This window comes from Sitophilus oryzae, unplaced genomic scaffold (genome assembly GCF_002938485.1).
Source record: "Sitophilus oryzae breed Bouriz unplaced genomic scaffold, Soryzae_2.0 scaffold_1387_pilon_pilon, whole genome shotgun sequence".
Lineage (NCBI taxonomy): Eukaryota > Metazoa > Arthropoda > Insecta > Coleoptera > Curculionidae > Sitophilus > Sitophilus oryzae.
Window position 1 is genome coordinate 498,308 of NW_022146045.1, and position 26,579 is coordinate 524,886.

At 31.1% G+C, this 26,579-nt stretch overlaps 1 protein-coding gene across 2 annotated transcripts; it reads right to left on the minus strand.

Annotated features, from left to right (window-relative positions):
* Positions 1–8,697: 8,697 nt before the first annotated feature.
* LOC115875451 (protein lethal(3)malignant blood neoplasm 1) lies at positions 8,698–25,676 on the minus strand. 2 transcript variants are annotated; one of them, XM_030890914.1, is made up of 8 exons: positions 25,533–25,676; positions 20,203–20,320; positions 14,559–14,690; positions 13,408–13,626; positions 12,242–12,559; positions 11,728–11,865; positions 9,291–9,420; positions 8,698–9,052 (listed from the first exon to the last, which is right to left on the minus strand). In XM_030890914.1, exons 1-8 carry the CDS (start codon positions 25,548–25,550, stop codon positions 8,860–8,862), a joined length of 1,266 nt encoding a protein of 421 aa, XP_030746774.1. In that variant the 5' UTR covers positions 25,551–25,676; the 3' UTR covers positions 8,698–8,859. The 2 variants fall into 2 exon arrangements, with proteins under 2 accessions (XP_030746774.1, XP_030746773.1); XM_030890913.1 differs by having other exon boundaries at positions 11,927–12,559.
* Between the last annotated feature and the right edge of the window lie 903 nt (positions 25,677–26,579).

Sequence of the window (26,579 nt, forward strand, 5' to 3'; positions counted from 1 at the left end):
TCAAAAATTTAGACTGGGAAGAAAAAGGTATCAAAATATGTGGACAATACTTGAATCACCTACGATATGCGGATGAAGTTTGCGTTAATAACAGAAAAGAAAGAGGAACTGGTAGAAATGCTGGAAGAACGGAATACAGCAGCTAGAAGAATAGGCCTAAATATGAACTACACTAAAACTAAAATCATAATAAACACAGATGAAAACATAACAACCAGAATAAACCAAGAAAAAATAGAACAAGTTGAAGAGTATATATATATCTGGGACAAATGATTAAACTGAAAAAAGAAAACCAAACAGCTGAAATAAAGAGAGGAGTAAGACTGGCCTGGGCAGCATTTGGAAAATTAAGTTACATATTAAAAAACAAAAGATATCCACAGTACCTCAAAACCAAAGTATATAATCAATGTGTACTGCCTGTACTTACTTACGGATCCCAGACCTGGACACTTACAAAATAAAATATGGATAAGGTAACAAAAGCTCAAAGATCTATGGAAAGACAAATGCTACATGCTACTGGCAGATAGAAAAAGGAATAAGTGGATCAGAGGTAAAACAAAAGTAAGGGATGTTAGAAGTGAAGTAGCAAAATTGAAATGGAAGTTTGCCGGTCACAATGTCAGAGAGAAGGATGTTCCATGGAACAAATGCATCGTAAACTGGAGGCCCTGAGAGAATAGAAGAAATAGAGGAAGACCTCAGATGAGATGGGCGGACGATCTGAGGAAACATGCAGGCACAAGATGGATGAGCACGGCGACAGAGAGGGCAGAGTGGAAGAGATTGGGGGAGGTATATATCCAACGATGGACCGAAGAAGGCTGAATACATAGATAGAATAGATAGATAGACCTTTTGACATTATCTCTCTGCAGTAATAAAATCTATTATTTACCTACGGTGTGATGTCGTTATTTTACAGCTACTCCAGTTTTTAGTACCATATACGAGATGGGATACCAATTTATTGGTTAGCTATAAGCTGCGCTCTGGGTCTACAGTTAATTTTCTCTCGATTTTGCCTCCACTTGACCTCAAAAAACACAAAACACATGTAACAACACGAATCAAAATGCAAAAGCAATTTGCAAATATTTGCCATAATTTGACACAAATTATAACCTATAATTTGGCAAGAGTTTGACAAGTCTCAAAAATCTTAAGTCGAGTTCGTACGCATCTGCATCCGTGCGTCGTTCATCGCTCCGTCACTCCAATCATGTTGAAATATGATATATAATTTTGAAATGAACCTATAAGATTGGTTAAAAACAACAAGAGACGATGCATGACGATGGATTGGTATGGACGTCATCTGCTTTTTCCTGTGATCGTTTGTCAAAATCTTACCTGAGTCTAATAAACAGAGTATAATACCGTATGATCGAAAAAAATGGCGTCCAGTTGGCTTGGAAATGACGATCGATGACATTTCCCATCTTCATTTCATAGCCATCGCTGACGCCGTTTTTATTCGATCATACGGTAAATAAATCAAGAGTGGCACACACTATAAAAAAATATTAAGAAAAGCTATTGTTATAATTATATTGCATTTTGTAAAATTTATTTTCAAGTTGAAATAAGTAAAAAGTAAATAAAACCGCACGTTAAACAACGCAAATCTTTCTTCTATTTTAGTATATAATTTATTAGCAATGAAAGTAGTACGTTACAAAATTTAAATACCAACCAAAAACTATTTCAATGTTACTACGCTATTGCAAAATCTATAATTCATTCACCACAACCAGATCGAAATAATTTAAATATATCCAAATCAAATGGGATAATGTCTAAATTGTTGAGTACCAAATTAAGGAAGAAATTGAAAGTGAAATTTTGTTTTTTGTTTTCACTTTTAAAAACGGTATCTTTGATTAATATACGCTAGTACTGTATATCATTAATATTACGACATAGCCCTGAATTTTCAAGCCCGGCTGGTTAGTCCTGAATATTAATAATGAACGTTGATATGGCTAATTATATTATGGTATTATTAAAATATCATTATCTCGAAACAAATTGATGTAATTTTTAATTAATCGTTTTGCGTTCTCAATGACATTGTTTCGCATTGTACTATAATTTGTAGAAAAAGGTTACTATGAGAATAATTTAATAATCTTTATTTATGTCAATTTTAAGTATTAGTATTATATTTAAGTATTACTGGCGAACAATGGAAGTACAGTACAGAATTTTTCACATGGAAAATTTTACATGGTTTAGCTACAAAACTTTACGTATAGTAAGTGAAAATGCTGTATTATGTTGTCTCATTTTTAAGGTTATAATAAATGTTCTCAAACCACTAAGTTGCAGATCATGTTGATTAATAGAATATTTTAAAGTATGAAATAATGCTGAAAAATACTTTTATTTTAAATTATGAAATCTTACTGTAAACTACAACTACTAACATGTAAAAATGGGGTGTAAATGTCTAAATATACCGCACTTTCATTCGTTCGTTCGTTCGGATAATGAATACGGTACGTATTCATTATCCGTAATGAATACGTACCTTAAAGGTGCGTATTCATTATCCGCACGAACGAACGAACGAACGAATGTTCGCTAGTGGTATGGACGGGGACCGTACGATAGAACCGCACGAGAAGACCGGAGGCATTTGTTGGCGAACGCCTTTGATGTACCGACTCGAAACGGATGGTCGAGCGAACGAACGAACGAACGGCCGCATGCGTTCGGTCCCCGTCTAAATATTTCCGCACTTTCATTCGTTCGTTCGTTCGTTCGTTCGTTCGGATAATGAATACGCACCTTAACGGACAAACAAAGCACTTTTATATACAGGTAAATTGTGTCCAATGAAACTTATTTTGAACCCTAAAATACGTAGTAGTTCTGTATCTACCGAATATTGGGATCACTACAAAGGTTACATTCTTAATATGACAGATATTTTTTATGAAAAAGTAGCTCTCTGTTTATGATTAATACTGGGTGTTTCTCAAATGTGGCTCACCCCTATAACTTTTTATTTTTTTCAGATAAAAAATCCAGATGGGGTATATCAGTGTATGAGGTAAATCAAGATTGATTAACGTATTCAATTGTTTTTGGACACTTCCTGTTTTACCCGAAATTACTACAACTTTTAATTTTTAAATGGCATCCGGGTATTTTCTTACTTTATTCTATAGAAAATGACACTCTGAATAGAATGGCATATCATATGTTAATTTTTGTCATTTTCACTTAAAAGAAATCGTCATTTTTCAATCTAGAGTGCCGTGGCTGTGTTAACTCTAGTTTTTAATCAAGGAGCCTTGAAGAAATAAATTTGATCGTCTGATGTTTTTCGTGTCTTGTCCTGGCCGGTTAAAAGATGCCATGTTACAATTTCAAATAAATCATATGTGAAATTAGAATTGATTGACGTATTCAATTGCCTTTGGTCATTTCCTGTTATAGCGGAAATGACTACAACTTTTGATTTTTAACCGGCGCACTCAGTATATTTCTACTTTATTCGATTGAAAATGACACTCTGAGTAGAATGACATATCATATGTCAACTTAAATGTAAGTTTAAACTTCAACCTAGAGTGCGTTGGTTGTGTTAAAAACATTAATTTTTAATCAAGGAGCCTTGGAAAAATAGATTTGACCGTCTACTGTTTTTTATAATATCTTAATTTTAATTTTATATCTTAATTTTTAATAGATAACGAAGGTGGCTTATTAGCATATTTGAAAAAAATAATTTTTTTACAAATAATTTAGTACCGCATACTATACGGTATTTCGAGTCATATTATCGTTATGAAAATAGCTATTGCACTCTAGATTAAAATTTAAAATACATTTTTTTCGAAAATGTCAAAGGTTGACATTATATGTCATTTTCTATCTATTAAAATAAAAAAAATACAGAGGGTGTCATTTAAAAATCAAAAGTTGTAGTCATTCCCGGTGAAATAGGAAGTTTGGTTTGGCTAGTTCGGTTTGGTTCACACACTACCTAACCTAACCAAATCTCTTTTTTTTAATAATAAATTATAGTGGTGAGCCACTTCTGAGAAACACCCGGTATAAGATTTTTAAATACATAAAAAAGTATGTATTTTGTAAGGTAAAAAATTCAGATATTTTAAAATATCGAGGGTTTCTGTTCTCATGTCCTGTTGATGTCTCTTAAAATTATGTACAAAATTTTGTTTTATTGCTGTCGTATCTCATCCAAATGCACCAACTGCCCATTTAACCTCAAAACACATTTATTTTTATTACACGTATAATAGAAAATATAACCGTTTTCGCCTAAAATATTTTTATGTGATCTAATTAAAGAAATAAAGTGCAATAAAATCGGACACATCAGGTTACATTTACATTTACTGTGCCTTACACCTTAACGGTTCTATATTTAGATATTAGTCACTTTCCTTCAAACGGGTTATTTTATTCGTATATAACGGCTATCAATTATCAAAAATGTTTTTCTGGCATTGTTCGGCAATATGGGCGTATATCCGTTATTAAACCAAAACAAAAAGTTCAGTGATCTTGGATGATGTTTGCAAAACCTTGTGCGTAATTCAGCCTATTTATTTCCGAAATGGGCAAAGAAAGTGATGGCCTTGTATGGCAGTACCCATAAAAATATATTGTTTTATTACTTTTACTACCATGTAATGTTTTATACGATGTGTTTTATGGAATGTAATATAACGCTTGTAGTACTACTATGAAATAACATAGGAGCATAAGATTAATCAAATTTTATAAAATAAGTACCTCTAAAAATTAATTACTAATCGACCCATCAGAGTTCCGAAATAAATTATTTCTATTTTGTTTATTTCAGATTTTTACTGCATTTTTTTTTCGGAAAATATGCGGGTATTGGTAGTGCACAAAAATTATATTTTCATAGATACCTTGGTGATTCAAATACACTTTATACTAAAGTAACAGTTTTTTAAGTGAAATACTATACAGGGTGAGTCTTAAATAAGGATACGATCCGAAAAGAATTGGCTTATGAGTTTTTTTTTTGAGAAAAAAAAATTTAAAAAAAATTGGATTTTTTTTAGTTTTTAGTTAAAAACATAACTTGTTAATGTCATGGCAACGATTAAATTTACAAGAAAGAAATCCGGAAGATATCTAGTAGTTCTCAAAATTTTAGCAAAAAATTAATTTTATTAGAAATTTTCAAAGTAAAATAACTCAGTTATTTTGGATTTATTTGAAAAACGGTGAAGAAAAAATACTTTTCTAACCTAATGGAACTCAAAAACATATTCCGGCAAGACGAGGCACCGCCTCAGAACGCTGAAGTTATCAGCAAATTCTTGCAGCCAATTTCAAGAATAATTGAATAGCTAACCAAGATCCTAGACATTGGCCGTCGAGGCCGCCGGACTTATTGCCTATGGATCTATTCTATGGATATATTTGCGGAATAATAAAGGTTCTTATTTTTAAATTGTCCGGATAATCTAGACAAGAATTAGAAATACTTAGCAGTTATGAGAGGGTACCTTTCACCCTACTGTGTTCAGAAATGTTCAAAAACGGTCCAGTCTGTCCATAACAGAAGACGGTCGATATGTCGAACACCTGTAGCAAAATCTCATATCTTGGTTTGCTATTTATTTTTATTGTTATTAGATATTGTTTAAATGTGTTGATGTTGGTTAAATATAGTTTAAATCGTTATAAAATTCTGCATCTCTCATAGCAAATATTATTTTTGTTTTAATTGATGCTCACAGCTACAATTTTTTTTGCATTACAGACGGCGCCGTTCAAAGCCTACTTATTTAAAGTGGAAGAATTTTTATAAACCCTATATCTCGAAGAGGAATCGGGCAAAATATTAAGTATGCTATATTTTTGGAAAGGAAATTTTAAATTCTTTTCAACGAATTAAAAATATACAGGGTGTCCTATATAAAAAATCAAATTTTCGGTTGATAATTCTTAAAAAAATTATACTTAAATCATTCAATTCTACGTAAAAAGGCGCTTTGGAAATGTTCTTATAAAAATACAAAATTTGTTAAAAATGCATATTTTTAACGGTAGCAGATATCGATGTGCGGTTTTCACCACCATGTTTTTGATAAAAATTGAGACACCGATATTAGTTTTCGTCTATCTCCTATAGAAAAGGGTGTTTCCCTTTAAAAGCGTCCAATTTGACCCACCCTGTACATTTACCTTAAAAGACAACCCTCGTATTACGACGGCTCTATTTTTACTTATTCCTCTCTGGCCTTTACCAATGCGAAAACGTTACAAAGAAGTGTTTTCGAGCGATCTCGAATAGCCGAGAATCGCTGGCACCGAGTGGGTGCAAGAAGGTCGCCAGCTCACCACTATCTGGATCACAGTCTCGCTACTAATATGGTAAGTGATTACGTGCCAGCCGGCCGGAGCAAAGGGACCGTTCGCCGAGATAAGTGAAATTATGTGACTGTTGACCGGCGCGGCCGCTGGCCAAGAAAAAGCGACGTGAGATCGACGACGATCAAGGTTAGGTTGTGGGACTTCTTGTGCATAAAAAAGGCGATATACAGAGCGTTTTACTTATATATTTCTCTTTTAATTTGAACCACTTCTAAAAATTATGCAGGGTTAGTCTTAAGAGTCTATTACGCTGTACTTTCGGGTTGCTCTCAGGGGTCGGGTAAACCGGGTTTGTGGTCGAAGGAAATGCACCGCAAAATCTAGGGATATTTTTTCAAAACTGCCTCTAATGGCTCATTTTTGTTCGATTTCTGCTTTTTATAAAAATTTAGTGTTTTGTGGGATAAAATAAAATAATTTTATACAAAATATTGCTTTTTTCTAATCCAAAACTAAACTTTTGAAAAAAAAATAACTAATTAAGGAGCAAAAACATTATTTATTGTGTCACAAATGTTTATTTATTAAGTTGTATGACCTCCTCTGTTATTCACAACTGCCTGACATCGCCTGGGCATGCTCAAAATCAAGTTATCGATGTCAGGCTGCGGTATCTCATTCCAGGCATTTTGTAGAGTTAAGAAAATATTTCTTCTGTTGTCCCTTGGAATTCCATACGTAAAACCCTTCGTTGCAACATATCCCACACAATAACGTGGGATTTAAATCTGGAGATTGCGGTGGCCATGGTAAAACATCGATATTGTTGTCTTCCAAGAAGTCTATTGCAATCCTAGCTGTATGAGGTCTGGCGTTGTCATGCATGTATAGGAAATTGGAGCCAATAGCTGCCGCATATGGAATGACAACAGGTCCAAGTATCTGATCAACATATGAGCTACCCGTTAAAAAGTTCTCCAACAAAATGAGGTCAGTGCTGCCACCGATGCTTATTCCACCCCAGACCATTATTGTTCCTCCTCTGTAAGAGTGAACCTCCTGAACATTTTGAAGGCGAACCAAATTACAAAAAAATGCCAAAAGTTGACATATTATATGTCATTTAAATCACAGTGTTATTTTCTGTGGAATAAGATAACAAGACACCGAGAGTGTCATTTAAAAATCAAAAGTTATAGTCATTTTCTGTGAAATAGGAAGTGACCGAAAACAATTGAATACGTCAATCAAATCCTCACTTATGTCATATACTAACATATCATATCTCGATTTCTTATCTTAAAAAATAAAAAAGTTATAGAGTTGGGCCACTTTGGAGACACCGGGTATGGCTATTATTTTTATCATGCAGTCAAAAAGATAATTTTGGCAAAGAGATTTTTGAAAAATCTCTAACATTTAGCATTTACCCACAACATTTTCAGTTCTCAATAATATCATAATTTATTTATATTTCGTATTTCTAGACTTGGATGTAACTAATTTTCATACTGATTTGCAAAACTATTACAGGCCTGCATGGGTCAGCCCGTCTAGTTTAGGTTTGGGCCTGATTGATATTACTTATTCCTTCTATACGTTATAGGTAATTCTTAACATAGATGTAGAAATTAACATATTTAAAAAATGAAAACTTTGTTTTTTTCTGAGATTTGTAAATTCTTCTTTTTTTCAAATAAATAGAAGATATTCCAAATCCAAGCATAGATAGTGAACTTAGGTGAATTAAAGGTCATAACTAAAAAATTTTTTTTTTTAATATATTTTCGAAAATATATATTGTTAATAAATTATTCCTAACTCAATGGCATTTTAAAAACATATTTTTTTAATGTTTGATTGTGGTTTCAGTCGCACAACTCAGAATTTTTTCCAGAAAGCGATTCAGCCGCAAAGGTACTAGATAAGGTATTATTTAAATGTTGCTATTTTGTATTCGAAATTATTTTATTTTTTCTCTACTATAGGAATATTAAATAATATATTAAATGTTTTTATTCGTTAGATAACCAGTTATTCACAGAGGGTTTAAATAAAATGTCTAGAAACATTCTTTTATATTCTGTTAAATACAACTGACTTTTCACTACGATACAAGTGTTTTTTAAACTTTATGTAATAACAAAACACTTTTATAAATTAATAAATCTCATTCAATTTTATGATTAAGAAGGCTTTGAATTTAACATTATTTATATGCCACCCAGGAACAATTTGGCTATGGAATATTTTGATCACATTGTATATTGCCGTATTTATACTTATTTTACTTCTTGAAAAAAAAACACTATTTAAATAAAAATAATATTTAATCTTAAAATTTAAACTTATATCGAATTATAGGAATACTGAACTAGTATTATACATACAAATATCATCTTAAAGCTATTTCGTACATTTGTACCTACCAACATACATAATGGGACAAATATGAGAAGTAATGTATGTTATAATATCAAAAATATATATACACAAAATGTGACAGACATGATAAAAATATTATTTTTCTGTATGAATCGGGTACCAAACGAACTCGAAACTCTTGAGTCCAAATTTCTTCTCCGAATCTGGCTTTGGCGTGTCTTCTGATTCCAATCCTAAATTGATTAATTTGACTTTTGGCCTATATCCATTTTCGTCTGCGACATATGTCACTACTCTGCTAATACCATCACGTCCGTTCACGAAATACCTAAAACGGTTTAAGCATATTAGATTATCTTTCAAAAAATAGAGTATGCTCAGAAGTACAGAAATATCACAAATCAAAGATACCCCTATTGGTATACTATTTTTACAACTATACAAAACACCATTTTTAAAGTAAAAATTTTAATTTAAAATAATTTTATGACGCTTCTATTTTCTTTCTAGACAAAATTCAGAATACAAAATCAGAAAACTGAATTTTCTGTTACTAATTGACTTACCCTCCAACTTTGGCTCCATTTTTGTAACCCTTTTCGTAGTGTCCATGGAAACCTACAGTATAGTGGAATTTGTACAATAAGTCTGTTATATCTTTCTCTTCTATTCCTTCAGGAAGTCCATCTTGCATGCCTATAAAATATAATCAATATAAATATCGATATATTAGCGACACCATATTGTCAAGAACTAAAGAGGTAGCTTTTATTTATAAAATAAATTTCTTATTTTAATAGCAATAAATTGTTTACTCAGCTTCATGATATAGATTGAATAATTTCGCATAGAGATACCCCTCTAATTATTTTTGATTAATTTAAATCTAATGTGGTTAAATTTTCAAAATTTTAAAATTACTCTTGACTGAAAACAGTACTGCAGGTACAGATATTAAAAGTATCTTTTGATTTTATAGTGTATATGTCTAAAAATTATCCAGTTTTTGCGTTAAACAATCCCTACAGTACCTACCACTTTTTCAGAATAGCATTTTTAAAAAATTATGAAAAGAACATTTCTGGTAGCTTTTTTTCCAGTCGACTAGACTGCTGGGACTAATGCGCGCCCTTTATCGGCAAATTTAAGGTGACAAAAATGAAAAAAAAATTACAAAAATTTAGAAAAGACGCTATTAGTTCAATAATAAACAAAATATAGTCAATCTAGATATATTGCTAAATTATTTCAAATATTGACGTACTTTCTCATTAATATGAATGTCTTAACTATAATCTGTTCAGCGACAGTTCCCCTGACAGGAAAAGTTGTTCCTGCCATTTTAATTCACAGAAAAATTATATTTTCTGTCATTTTCTGGATGTCTTCTGTCAAAATATTCCCTGATCCGTTGGACAGACTAGAGAATGTCATAAATGACACACTGCCGTAGTTTCTTTTCCAATTTTTAATTTCGGAGATCAAATTTACAAGTATAACACCATCTAAATAACCATGCATATCTGGTTTGAAAAATCTTATAATTTTGAACTTGAATTAAATTTAATTAAATTTCGTAATTTTTCTTTACCCATTATAATCTGGCATTTTTTTCATCATTCCCGAGCCCTTTAATGTCTTAAACTGCCACAACATCTTTGGGCTGTGTAATTTTTTTGCGCTAATGAGTTTATATAACAGATTTATTATAATTATACGATTTTTTTTGTCTTAATCTCATGAAAGGTTTTAATCAAAACGCGCGACTTCTACTTATTTTTAAATAAACTAGTTGAAGCCTGGCGCATTCGCCACAACATCAGGAAAAAAAATACTTTTTATTTTTTGTTTAATTAAATGAAAAACAAAAAATCCGGCGACGACAGTTTTTAGAAGAACCAATAAGCTATCTTTTAGTAAAAAAAGCAACTTTCTAGAGCAAATCGTTACTTCAGTAGAGACGACACAGATAAACATCAGCTTTTTATGTATATAGATACTAGTATACCTTCACCATCAGTCAAGAAAATCAAGTGATGTAAACCAACAGGATTACTTAAAATTCCTAGCCTAACATAAGAGTTAGGAGTTAAAATGTTCTAATATACAGTATGTCCCCGGATTGTCTTTACTAGAGGAAAATTTTTGCTTGTTCAAAAATGGTTAATCCCGTTTATACTTTCCCAAATTTCCATACCGTTTTAGAGAAAATTAAAAAAAACACGAAAATATGATGGAATTTTTCAAGTACTAAAAATCAAAACGCGTTTCTATGGCAATATAATTTCGTTTTCATTCTTTGATCGATTGTTATTGATAGAATTTTAATTTAACGTCACATTTTTTGCTGTAAAGAAACACAAAATTTATTTAGTTCAATGCTACGGAAAGGTGATAATGGTTATCAGAAAATGTGATACTTTAACAACAGCAAATAATATGACATTAATTAAAATTAATAATAACCATCTATCAAAGAGCAAAATCTAATTTATATTTCCATAGAAACGCGGTTTAATTTTCAGGACACAAAAGAAAAAATTCAACCAGATTTTTATGTTTTTTTTTTAATTTTCTCTAAAACGGTAGGAAATTTGGAAAAGTATAAAGGGGATTAACCATTTCAGAATAAGCAAAATTTTTTATAAAAAATTCATTTTTCTCAAAATATCAATAATAAATATTTTTTTCTTGTAAAGACAATCCGGGGACATACTGTATATAGAGGGTGATCTAATAATATTTTACACTAAAGTAGTATTTTTTTAGATGAGATATATTTTTTTAAATTTAGAGCTCAAGAATGGGAAAGAGCAGTAATTATATATTTTGGCAGAGTTTTGCCCACAAAAAGAAACAAAATTTTACAGTTTCTAGTTGAATTGCAAATGCTTACTTTGTGTGAAATGTTATATTTTAATTCCTTTTATTGTTTAAATTTTTTGATAAGACAAGTTACTTATTCTCTTTCTTGTTATCTTTTTTTAATTTCAAATAGTTTACCTGGAAATTTGTCTTTAATAGGAATATGCTGAGGATTGTCTCCTCCCACATGAATTGCTCCATCTGCCACTGACACGGGAGGTAAAGCAGGAGCTCCATCAGCTGGTCCAGGATATTGAAGAGGATTTGCCTCACCACCTGCAAATCATTACTATTATTATTTAAACCACCAACCACCGTTAGACCTAAACCCCGTCACCTTCTGAACCAGGACCTGAAGCTGTATTTCCTAAAACATTATAAGCTTCTGGCTGATTATAACCACTTCCACCACCAAATTGTGCTGATCCAGATTCGGCATTCGATTCGGGTGCGATATTACCTCCAACTTCATTAGCTTGTCCAGATTGTTGAGACCCATAAGTATTGTCATTGTTATAAGCACTGTTACCTCCAAATTCGGATGTACCAGATCCAAAACCATTATTATTAGAATTACCACTAAAACCGTTATCTACTGCACCTCCAACATCGGTTTCACCTTGAACCGCCGACCCTGGTTGTTGTGACTCACCTGGATTTTGATAACTAGTGTACTGAGGTCCGTTGATGGCTTCGTAGGGAGAAATATTGCTTTGTGGTTGACCTCCTGCAGAACTTTGGGATGATTGTACATCTTGAGATACAAATCCTTGGTTTTGATTGTCCTGTTTATAAACTGCATTGTTGTTCGTTTGTTGTTGTTGGTTTTGGTTAAATTGTCCCTGTGGTGGCTGAAGCTGCTTATTTTGTTGATTCTGTTGGTCTTGTGCTTTAAATACGGGATTTTGGAACTGGAAGTTGTTATTTTGACCTAATGCCGGGTTTGGAGTTGTAACGTAACCACATGAGGCTAATTGTAAAGAAAAATAAAGCAATTAAAAGGACTTATCAAATTATCAGTTCTAGGGCAATTGAAAGTTCCAGGGAAAAACATGATAAGTTCCATTTTACTAATTTTACAGGAGAGTACCGGACGGCTGGTGGTTATCAGGTTCTTTCCGTGTATTCTATATTTTTAATAGACATATATCGTAGGATTTAATGACTTATTGCCCTGCAGAGTTCATACGTTTTGTAGGGACCAGTTAGACTAGGGTTGCCAACTTTCAAAACAAAAAACAGAGGGTAAAAGCGCGGGTAAAAAAGAGGCATAGACGAAACATTTTTTGAACCCTCGCCCAAATGTCTAGAATTTACCAAAAAGTTATGACAACGGTATGCGATTCATGGTCTTTCTTACTTCCTTAAAAATATTTATACTAAAAACAACTTAATAAAATAAAACAGACCGTTTTCAACAAAACTTCTTTTTTTCAAAACATAAGCTAACAGTAAGTAAACATAAGATAGGTGTTTAAACATGTTTATCGCTTCCACGAACATTTCTTGTACATAAATATTTATTCATTTTCACAGACTAACAATTTTTTAAAGCATTGTAGAGATAGACGAATATATTTTTTTATATTTTGAGTTTGATATGTAAAAATATATAATCCTCTGGGATAGAGGACGGTTGGCACCCCTAAGTTAGACCCACTATGATATTGTAAAATCATAAAATTAAGAAATTGTTGCTTATCAAGTTATTCTCCTAGACCCTTCAATTGTAATCAATTTATTATATTAATGTCGTAGTTATTTTAGCTATTTCGGAAGAATGGACTCTTTTTGGATATTTGTTAAAACTATACTTACCACAGGCTGGTTTAATTGTAGGTTGCGTGGTAAATCTAAATGGTGGAGCGTTACTTGGAGTAACATCAACTGCAAGGGGGTTGGCAGATTGTTGCACTGGAGCAACACTTGGTGGTGGAGCTGAAGATTGTTGTTTAGGCAGTGGTGCTAAACCTGCTTGTTTCCGATATTTATCGGCTTCTGGGGATAGTTCTCCCCTAAGAGGCGAACCGTCCAGCGCTACAATTTAAATAAAAAAGATACCTAAATAAATATGAAAAAAAATGTATCTAATACACACACATCCAAAAGTAAACGATACTATATAGGTATGAGTAAACAAATTTAAACTTCAGTAGTTTCTTAAAAAATGTAATATTTTGGTGTGACTAAAAGTGCAAGCCTAAAGTATGTACGAGGATGTATTTCAGGAAAATACTTTAACTTCAACAGGGTGGCTCAAAAAAGGGTGAGTGGATCGGGATGCTCTTTTTAAATGGAACACCCTGTATATTATTGCATTTTTGGCTCCCTTTCAGATCACTTTACATAATCCTAGGATATGAGTTCTAGCTCTAAATTTAAACAAAATTCTTAAGTTTTTTATTCTTGGAGTTACTGATGGTCGACGCACTTTTGTCGGATCCTGTATAAGTGACGCCTGGTTAACTGGATCATCTGTGTAATTCAGTCTTCTCATGATATCTTATTCCATTGTCCAAGTATCAGTCGTATGTCGTCGTTGAAACTTATATACTTCAAGACTCTGCTTTAGACGCAGTTGCATTCAAGAGTTAAAAAGAAAATACGGAATTCCACACGAATGCTTTCTATGCAAATTTTATTCTTTTGTTAATCTACAAAATTTGTGAAATGGGATTGTTTATCAATTAACTCAAATATGTAGAGATCTACATTTACTATATCCAGTGTGTTATTATAGGAAATTACAATAGGAAAGCATTCATTCTATTTGATGCCACAAGGTCCATTTAGAAGACTTGTAATGGTCGTTTCATAATTTTAAGAAACACGAATAAGTATGGTTTGGTCTAGTTTTTTTTTAGTTTTAATAGGGCATACATTTACATTATCATTAACTTTTGAACATAATTTTTAAATTTTTTCGATCTTTTATTATTGATGATTAGTTCTTATTTTTTAATACTTACGTGCACTAATTCGTAGATTCCTCATGCTTAAAATTTTGAAATTTCCATTCTCGTCTGTGGCATACACTGTCACGTGATAGATTCCATCTGCGGTTATAAATCCGAATTCGCCCTGAATAATTCCTTTTTCATCTGAAACAAAAGATTTTTTCGTGTTATTTAAGCAGTTGGGGACTTTAAATATTGTTTTTGAAAGTGGAGATTTGTGAGGAATATTAATAAGTCATTACTTAGAACACAGACTTTGTAATTTGCAAGTTAAAAAGGAATACAAGAATTTGCACTTTGAAATGAAAAAAAAACGTACTTTGAATACTAAAGATCCTATTTTGCAATAGTTTTTCACATTTAGTGAGCATTTTCAAATATTTTTTTTTCATTAAACCTAGTTGACAGTCCTTAAGCCATAGTCATTAAGCTTGTTAGACCTACGTCCATAAATTTGCCAGAAAACTATTGTTTTGACTCATTTACTTGCAAACAAAAAATAACATTTGTTTGAAAACCTCCTTATTTACCTTATTAATAATTTCTCACATGAGCTCTTATTTTGGGAAACATTTTATATTACTAGTTTGCATTTTTGTCTGGGTTATAAGATGCTTGTTTGCGGGTATATAAGCATGTTTCTAAACGACTTTTATATGCATGTTTAATTGTAACACTTCATTCAGAACCTCTCAGTTAGTAGAATAAATTAGTGGTTTCAATTACACTTTATACTTTTTAGTTTACGATCATTGACAATGTCTAAAAAACTGTTGTATCCATAGAGAAAGCCTAATAATTAGCTTATAAAACAATCAACTTTTGATTTCTAACCACAATTTCTCTTGACGGAAAATAGTCGAATTCCGAAATTATATTTCTTGCAAATTTTGAAATATAATTAGTGGAAAAGTTAAAAGTTTGATAATTTTTTCTACTAATTGAAAACGTCTACCACTAATTTTGACGTTCTGAATGCTTACATTGAAATTAGAGGAACAAACTTCTACGCTAATTGAAACCACTAATTTATTCCACTAATTGGGAAATTCTGTATGAAGCGTTTGTCTGGATCTGTACTAGGCTTTATAAAATTAAGTCATGCTATAGTATCACTCTTTATTAACAGATATTTATTATAGTGTTTCTAATATTGTGTTTTATTAGAAAAAAATGGAAAATATGGCACATTTTTATACCCTAGTACAATAACAACAGTTTATATCTAATAAATTTATAAAAAGTGTTTTTAAAATATTAAATAAATTAAGATATAATAATTATTCCAGCTGAACTTTAATACAACCTTTAACTCCGGTTTTCATCATTTTCTCCATTTGAAACTGTTTTAATTATTAAAATATCAATCCCAAATGTCACTTATAGTCAATACTACGCGAATATGTCTTATTACATAGATTAAACCCTGAATATACCATATGATAAAAACGGCGTCAAGTTGGCTTGGACTTAACAATTGATAAAATTCATTATAGGTATAAACCTATAGAATTGATAAATATTTTTGAGACGAAAAATGATTCTCAATTGACATTCTTTTTTGACAAATAGTGGTAAATTCTAAACCGATATGCCTGAATGATACTTTATGCTACTTGAATTAGGGATTAACGCAAACTTTTAAGTTTTCATAAAAGGGATCTAGAATATTAGTGGATTTTTACTCATAAACAAATTTACCTAACCAACAAAAAATGGTTGAAATTTTAGGAGGTATATGTCCGTCCCATTATATTATATTCATTGATGCGAATTATAATATTCATTGATATTATATTATATTCATGACCTGGACACTTAAAACGAACATTATGAGAAAACTACATGTCGCACAACGCTCAATGGAACTAAATATGCTAAGAATAACCAAAAAGACCGTAAAAGAATAGAGTGGATACGACAAAAGAGCCGGATAATAGATGTCATCCACAGAATCAAATCCCACAAGTGACAATGGGCAGGACATTTGGCAAGTAGAATGGACAACAAATGGACCATTACTGTATGGTACCAACGAGGAATTAAGAGACCTAGAAGAAGACCAGACCTGAGATGGGACCATGATATTAGAAAATTATCAGGGATAATAGTGCCCAACTGCAAAGAGATTATCTAAATATGGTAGGGAGGCTATATCATACATTTATATTCTCTCTTCAAGAGTATATAAATAATACCTGGTGGAGATGATATAATCCCCATCATGTTATATGGAAGCGAAACCTGGGTGCCATACCGCCGACACATGAACGCATTAAACAAGTTGCAACAGAGATATCTTAGACAACTCTTAAGAATCCGATGGTTCCATCATGTCTCAAACGTATCGGTCCTTATCTCAAACGTATCGGTCCAAAAGCTAACTGCGAGAGTATTGGTTACAAAATCCCACTTATGATGGGCTGGTCACGTATGCTGAATGCAAGAAAACAAGACATTTTTACACGAAAACATAAAGGGGATTAATATGCAGAACGTGTGAGAAGAAACAGCTCACAATAGAACTCCATGGATAGGTATTGTAAACTCAGTTAACAGCGACAACCAAAAGGCAAAGAGGCAACAAAGCAATGAGATTTTTGAATGTCCGGAGTGCGGTAGGCAGATAACATCACGTATCGGGTTTTCAGTCACAGAAAAGCTCATGAAAGAAAACGCCTTGCGTGACTATCTTCTGATGCGTGTCAAATGTCAAATACTCGTCAGCGAGTAAGTTATGTATGTAAGTATAAATAATGCCTAAATAAACAGAAACAAAATCAAAATCCAATATTTTCTCCTACAGTCTTTATTAATTTTCAACAAAAAATAATAGAGACCAACAAAAAACATCATAAACTAACAAAATTATTAGTGTAGGTATAGTATTTTTCTAACAAATATTATATTATAATCTGCCACAAAAATGATACAAAAAAACCGCAAAATAACTGTATCAAAAGCACAACGTCGAAAGCGTATTCAACCCGCTATTATGCCCGACACAAATAACCTACTGAACCCGAACAGATCGAGAAGGGGAAATATTAAAAAGAGCGACAAGAAAGCCTTTTATGATATTTTCCAAATGGAACAATCACTTTACGTGGCGCTTTTATACCGCGTTCCGCAGTCATCGGCGGCCGGCCTTTCTGCATTGAGTTAATATTGATTTTTTAATGCCTTTGTTCGTGGAGCGGCCTGAAAAGATTTCGATGTTTTTCTTTTTAAACGGGAAAAGGGGCCACAATGGGTTTTGGTCTGCGTGCTCGGAAAACTTGATCGGGAAAATGTTTTTACGCCACGGTATAAGTGTGACCTGGTCTTATAAGACAATTAATAACAATTGCTGATTTTTTGATTAATGAATAGCATGATTGAGGTTTTCTTCTTCTTTGTTTGGTGTAAGACAAAAGCAAAATTAATTTTATACCGTATGATCGAAAAAAACGCCGTCAAAGCCACAACGTAGGTAGTAGATTAAATTTACAAAAAATAAAACCCAGAAAAGATCTACACATGAACGCATTAGAGTGTTTCTCAAAATTTTTTTAGAAATTTTCAAAGTAAAATAACTCGGGTATTTTGGATTTATTTAAAAAACGGTAAAGAGAAAATATGTTTATTTAAGATTTTTTATTTTTATTTAAGATTCACCCTGTATATTGTTGTTAAAAACCTTAATTATCATTCGTCTATAGTTTGTGCCAAACAACATTTTCTTTTTATTTACTAACAATAATGAGAGTATACCAGTTAAGTTGACTATGCAACTATGTTAATATACCGGGTGCGTCTCAAAAGTGGCTCACCCCTATAACATTTTTAATTTTTCAGTTAAAAAAACGAAATTTGGTATGTTAGTATACGACATAAATTAAAACTGATTGAAGTATTCAATTGTTTTCGATCACTTCCTGTTTCACCGGAAATGACAACAACTTTTGATTTTTAAAAGGCACCCTCGGTATTTTCTTACTTTATTCGATAGAAAATAACACTCTGAATAGAATGACATATCATATGTCAACTTTTGACAATTTCGCATATAGTTTATTTGAAATTATAACTTGCGGTTCGTAACGAAAAGTAGACTCGAAATACCAAGTGTGTGGTATCAAATTATTCGTAAAAAATGCTTTTTCCAAATATGCTAATGAGCCACCCTCATTCCATTTGAAAAAAATGAGTTATGATTAAAAATACGATTTGAGAATTTTTTAACCGGCCCAGATAAGACACTTAAAACATTAGACGATCAAATCTATTTTTCCAAGGCTCCTTGATTAAGAATTAATGTTTTTAACATAGCCATGGCACTCTAGATTGAAATTTAAAATACAATTTTTTCTTAAACGAAAATGTTAAAAGTTGACATATGATATGTCATTCTATTCAGAATGTTATTTTCTATCGAATAAAGTAAAAAAATGCCGAGGGTGGCATTTAAAAATCAAAAGTTATAGTCGTTTCTGGTGAAACAGGAAGCGACCAAAAACAATTGAATACGTCAATTAATCCTAATTTATGTCATATACTAACATACCAATCTCGTTTTTTTTATCTGAAAAAAATAGTAAAGTTATAGGGGTTGTAACGTTGGTACTTTTGAGACGCACCCGGTATATGTTCTTAAAAGTTTGCATCAAATTGAAAAAAGTGGTATTATCGAAAAAACGTTTCAATTCAGCATGTGAAATAACAGAACATTATTTTGACAGATCTCATGTGACAACTGTCAAGTTGGTAAATTTGAAACAGTCCCCTTTATAACTTTGACTTGCATGTTACATGTCATTAAATGAGAGAAAAAGAGCGCGCTCTTCAGCTTGTTCCGGCACTAAAATCGTAAATTAATATTCAGCCCATAATTATTTTTTATAATATTACTGATATAGTTTTTGTTGTAACGAAATAGATATACCATAAAAATAAACGGAATTGATTAAATTACATTACATTACATTCCTTTTTTGATTAAATTAGAATTTTAGAAAAAGAAATGTTGTATCTAATTTTCGGGGATTTGAAAAACTAAAAAATAATTCACAACCAGATTAGGAACGCTACATTTCTTTGCAGATTGAGTTCTCAATCGAAATAGACCATTGTAATTTAAATAGGAATTAAAAATATCATAAGTATTTTAATGGCCTACTTGATAAAAAAATATAAATATACCAATAATTAAAAAAAATAGTCAAAATTTTATACCGAATATTCACAAAATACGACGGAATAAAAATATTGACAAATTTTAAAACCAAATTAATATTTGTGAACTAATGTTCAATTAAGAAACAAGGGCGACCCCGTACGTCAACCATTGATACTGATTGGTAGCGCCTCTGATAACTCTTCGCAAAATTTAACTTTAATTTCCTTAATGGAAATAAAAGTTAAATTTTGCGATTATTTTTTTATCATTAAGATTTTGTTATTATCATTAAGGAAAATGTTGTAAAGAAGGATGTTTTGTGATTCAAAAGTAGTTCTTTAAGAATATTGAAACTAATAACAAGGTAGAAAGAAAAGAAACTAAGAAACTAGAGAAAAAAAAAGAAATCATGATAAAAAATGTCATGACACTAAATAATTCTAACAAAAATAATAATTGGATACACTGTACATTAACTTATTCCAGTAATAAAAATACCTTTCTTCTCGTGCCTATGCTGTTCTCCATCAATGGTAAATCCAAATTCGTAAGGGCTATCTTCGTCGCTTTTCTTTTGGCTTGAACCTAATGTAACCAAGAAGAATGTAATAACAACCTGAAACAAACATTTTTATATCAATTTTAATTTTAAACTGATAAGATGATATTCCTTGAAAAATTGCGAGGACCGTACCATTCTCATTTACCAGTACTCTTTTAGCATAAGAAAAAATAATTTTATGTGAATTTTTGTAATAAATCGTGATCTATTAGATGAGTACAATAATATCATTAAATAACATCTATAAAATTTATGATCTAAATAAAATTCTTATGTCCATTGTTTCTTTATAGTTACTGTAATTTAATATGACATTTCGAATTCTTCTACAGGTAATATGAGAGTTTTATTGTAATGATTGTCATCTTTATGACTTGATATGCTAATAGTTCAAATAAAAAACATACTTAAAAAACAACTTTATTCAAACTCTATTTAATAGTCTGATATAATGAAAGAGATTAAAAGCATTAATTAAGCATGCTGTTTTCGTACGTTATACAAATGTTTAATCCGATTTCTTATTAGTCGTCTTCACTACCTTATTCATTCAAATTAATAATAATCTTAATGATCTGCTAACACCTGTTTACTTAATTATTTAAATATTCGAATATGTTTGATTTGTTTTCGGAAAATATCGCAAAAATCTTCTTGCGGTTTATTACATAATTCAAAGCAAATCCTTAATTTATTATAATTTTATTCCAAGTTCAATCGCTACTCAAACAGAATTTTTAGTTAAACAAATAAAAGAAAAATGCTTTTGTGATGATAGACTTGAAACTATTTTTTGCTATTAGCACTTTCGGTTTCAGTGTGACGACTTGGCAATTGATGAGTTATTTTTAGATATGGAGAGAGGTTTTTTGAACCAACAGATATACGGATCTGGTCATTGAAACTGCGTGGTCTGGATTTTAACGTGTAAGACGGTGATGTAAACAACTTAATGAAAAATAAAATCTATTAAAAAGAGATTAAAGTTGGGTTGATATATTTCTTCTATGCGGTATTGAAGGATTTTGCATCAAAATTTTTACGAAAGATGTTGCATCTACGGTTGGAACTTTGTTTTTCACAATTAGTTACTCATTTTACTACCGCACTAATAGATTATATTTAGCTTAGATATATTATCATCATTTCAGTAGTATGTATGAAAGTTTTTAAAATAGTATATTTTTGTCTACACACGTAAAAACCGACAATACTGTGTGCCGCTTTTTATCTTGTCTCTCTGTCTATCAACCGGTCATTTATATTTATCTTTGTAGCATGCATTAAAATAGAGACAACGCAGATGAAGTGTCCAGGATGGTATAATATAATTAAACCCAGTATTATACCGGGTGCGTCTCAAAAGTATTTCACACCTATAACTTTTTTATTTTTTCAGACAAAAAAACGAGATTTTGTATATTAGTATATGACACAAATTAGGATTGATTAGCGTATTGAATTATTTACGGTCACACCTGTTTGCCCAAAAATAATTACAACTTTTGACTTCCAAATGACACGAAAAAACCTTTTCAAATGACACCTTCAGTATTTTTTTTGCTTTATTCCTCCTTTTACCTAAACACTCCTTGGAATGACATATCATATGTCAAAGTAATGTACAGGGTGATGACAAACTTTTTTATTATCGCATAAATATTTAAATATCTAAAACATACTAAACCCTTATAATAAAGGTCTTATTTTATGCCCAAGAATCCAAAAATGAAATAAAATACCACGTGTTCCATAAGAAAAGATATATCTTTGGTATGGATCTTATTTCTGACACACCCTGTGCATTTGATAATAATTTTAAAATTATGCACATTGCCTCTCTACATATACCCATAAAAAATTATGTTTCTACTTTCTGTTTTCGTATAATCAACCGAGGCGAATGAGGTGCGCCACCCTGTATTTGTAGCGTGCCAACTACCTCTAATTTTAACAAAAAAAAATAGTTTGCATTATTAATAAATACATTTTAAAATTAGCGGGCATTAACTGTATTATACTTTTTTTTAAATACATTAATTACATAAAAATTAGTCGTTATACCCATCAAACGACAAATAAGCTTCAAAAAATTCATTCCTTGGTAAGTTATGTATGATAATATTACTATTTTATTCTTCCAAAAATAATAAAATTTGTCTTAATTTTTATCCGCAAAAGGATTAGATATAATAAATGGCAGATTTTATTTTTTTTTAACCAAAACAGGTGCAAAAACCTGTTTGGTTTCATATTTAATTAAACACAGGTTATTCGTATGAAAACATAAAATTTTGATAGGTGGCCAAATGAATAACCATTAATTTTACTAAAATAATTTAATTCAAATGATTATAACAAATTATCATGTTTAATGGAATTAAAAATTGAATATTATATTAAAATTTACTTAAGACCTAATAATATTACAAAAAATAATAATATGTTATGAAGTGTTTTTTTTACTCTGCCCGAGTCAGGAAAGGATAATGATTCTTGACATTTATTATTTATTTAATTCTGTCATTAAGTCATTGCTTCATTAATTAAACATATGGTGTAATTTTTAATAAGTAAATATTGACTAAGATAGTGAAGTGTCCTGTATAAGCTGAATGGTATATTATAAAAGATTAAAGTTTATTGGTGATAATTTATTTATACTACAATCAGTTGTTCAAATTTATTTATACACTAACAATCTATTAATCAATTTAAAGAATTTTAAGAATCCGTTTACATTTAATTTATTATTAATTAAAACCAATTTTATATTAAAAACTATTATTATTGATTCTCGTAGAATCTTATTTTATTAAAAAGTTACAAAATCTTATTAGCAATAATATCTCAATTTAATACCATTTTTATTAAAAATTAATTTAATATTGAATATTGGTGCTTTCAGTCGCTTTGCAAAATGCCTAATGAAGACTAGTCAGATTGAACAAAACATTTTACGCGGGATTGGTATAACTACTCTAAATTTATCTAACGACATTTCTTGATCTTCCCTTTCAAAATTTGGAAATAATGGCACAAAAAACGATAATTTTGTTAAATAGAGTATGGTTGTTGTTGAGGAGTTGAGGAGGATTGTTATAAAGATCTAAATTTATTTTATTCTAAAAGAAAGCAAAGTTACCTTATACAGGGTGGGTCAAATTGGACGCTTTTAAAAGAAAACACCCTTTTCTATAGGAGATAGACAAAAACTAATATCGGTGTCTGGAGCTCAATTTTCATCAAAAACATTATGGTGAAAACCGCACATCAATATCTGTTACCGTTTCGGAGTGCATTTTTTACGGTTTTTCAAAAATGTGCATGTTTTACAAATTGCTAATGGAAAATTTTGTATTTCTATGAAAATATTTCCAAAGCACCTTTTTACGCAGAATTTAAAGATTTAAGTATAGTTTTTTTTAAATTAATAATTTAAACACAAAAAAAGTTGAGTTATCAACAGAAAAATTGATTTTTTATTTGGGACACCCTGTATATTTTCAATTAACCGAGAAGAACTTAAAATTACCTTTCCAAAAATATAGCACACTTGATATTTTGTTACAATCCCCTTCGAAATACAGAATTTTTAAAAGTTCGCCACTTTTAACTAGTAGGCTTTGTACCCCTTATTGATGATATATGCCCTTAAATGGAACTCGAAAACGTATTTTTCCAGCAAGACGAGGCACCGCCTCAGAAAGCTGAAGTTATCAGCAAATTTTTGCAGCCAATTTCAAGAATAATTGATTAACTAACCAAGGACCCAGCCGTTGGCCGTCGAGGCCACCGGACTTAGTGCCTATGGATATGGATCTAATCCTATGGATATCTTTGCTGAAGAATAAACGTTTTTATTTTTAAATTGTCCGTATAATCTAGACAAGAACTAGAAATACTTAAAAGTTATGAGAGAGTATCTTTCACCCCCACTGAGTTAATGAATCCGCAAGAAATGTTCAAAAACGACCCCGTCTACATTTCGAACACCTGTAGCAAAATCTTGTCTCGGTTTGCTATTTATTTTTATTGTTATTAGATATAGTTTAAATGTGTTGATGTTGGTTAAATATAGTTTAAATTGTTTTAAAACTCTGCATCTCTCATTGCAAATATTATTTTCGTTTTAATTGATGCACTCAGCTAGAATTTTTTTGCATTACAACCGGCGCCGCGTCGTTCCAAAGCCTACTTATTTAAAGTGGGCGAATTTTTATTTTTCTATATCTCGAAGCGGAATCGAGCAAAATATCAAGTGTGCTATATATTTGGAAAGGTAATTTTAAATTCTTTTCAATAAATTAAAAATATGCAGGGTGTCCCATACAAAAATCAAATTTTCTGTTGATAATTCTGAAATTACTAATTTAAAAAAAATATACTTAAACCATTAAATTCTACGTAAAAAGGTGCTTTGGAAATGTTTTCATAAAAATACAACATTTTCCATAGCAAAAAAGTTACAGCAATTTGTAAAAAATACACATTTTTGAAAAACACCCCGTAACTCTGAAACGGTAACAGATATCCATATGCGGTTTTCACCATCATGTTTTTGACAAAAATTAAGCTCCAGACACCGATATTAGTTTTCATCTATCTCATATAGAAAAGGCTGTAAAAGCGCCCTTTAAAAGCGTCCAATTTGGCCCACCCTGTACTTGGTTGGGTATAGATTTTACAGCATTTACTTTGGATTTTGAGTTGTGAAATATTTGCATCATTCGGCCTGGAAAACTTACTTATAACAGCAGAAACGAAATAAAATTTAATGTTAAAGTGTCCACATTTTAATAGTTTACGACTACAGTTTAGCAACAGAAATTAACTTTCGATAAATAATTTATTCTAAATATGACATATATAGCTATTTAACAGTACATACTTAATTAACGCATGAAGACAAATTTTGTTATTTGTGCTTTATGCAATTATATGTAACATTTACTAAACACCTAATAGTAATATGACACCTTTACTAAAACTATTTTTACTACTATTTAGTTTAAAGATATTTTTGATCACACATTAAAGGTTCTAAAGTATTAATTTTGTTTTTAAGGAAATCATTACATTTGATTTAAAATATTTCACTTGAAATGATAAATTGGCAATTCTAATTCTCTTCCAGATGCATTTAAATATAAAAATTAAAAATGAAATACGATAAGTATTTTTTTTTCTTAAAAATCTAATTTTAGAAAATATTAATTTGTTATTGAACAATTATGTCAATATAAATTTATAATTTAAGAAATACCTGAGTAATCAACTTCATATTTGTGATTAATTAGGCCCAAATATATAATATACTACACTAAACACTGTCACACCAATATGAGATCACAATAAACTTCTAAATTTGTACTTCGGTGGCAGTGATGAACTTTTGGTCTTGTACAGAATTGAGTAAGCTTTTCTGATATTTTTTGCTTTTATCGTGCCTCCCTCCATAGATGAAGATTAGCTCTAAAGTTATGATGACCAACGAGTACGTATGTCTAGAGTGCGTAGTATATTACATATATATGTATTTTTGCAGACTACGTTAGGTTGCTTTTCATACATGTGATGTGAAGATAAGACTGATTTAGTATTATTGAACGGATAATAAATGTGAGATAACATTTTCAGTGAAAATAATCAGAATATTCATACTTTCAATGAAAGTGGGAGCTAGTTTTACTTTTCTTTATTTTGGCTAAATGTTTCCAGATTTTTGAGGCGATATTAAAGAATTGGCTTCCAAAACTAGTTCATTCAATATCAATTAATTAATCACACGTAACACTTTACGAATCTTAATCTGAGGTTAAGGTCAAAATCAGAACAGACAAGTACTTTTCGGAACCTCAATAATGCCTGCCGAGCTTGTTCGATGCGACATTTAATTTCCTTGTCCAATCTTCGGAGAGCCAGATGCCCAAGTACTTAAATTGATCTACTCTTTCTATGGCCTTATATTAAATGATATAATGGAGTTTATAACATATCTGGATTTCTGGATATTATCATAAATTTAGTTTTCTTGATGTTTGTTTATGTTCAAACCCATTGCTACTCTGTTTTCCTACCTTGTTGAGCAGTTGTTGTAGATCGTGTATATTATCTGCAATCAAGACCGTATCGTCGGCGTAGCGGATGTTATTAATCCACACTCCGTTAATTTTGACTCCCATTTCCACGTTCTCTAGAGCCTCTTGGAAAATAGCCTCTGAGTACAAATTGAATAGGAGTGGAGGCAGCACGCAACCCTGCCGCACCGCCCTTCTAACTTGTATGGGATTGGACATGGTATTGGCCAATT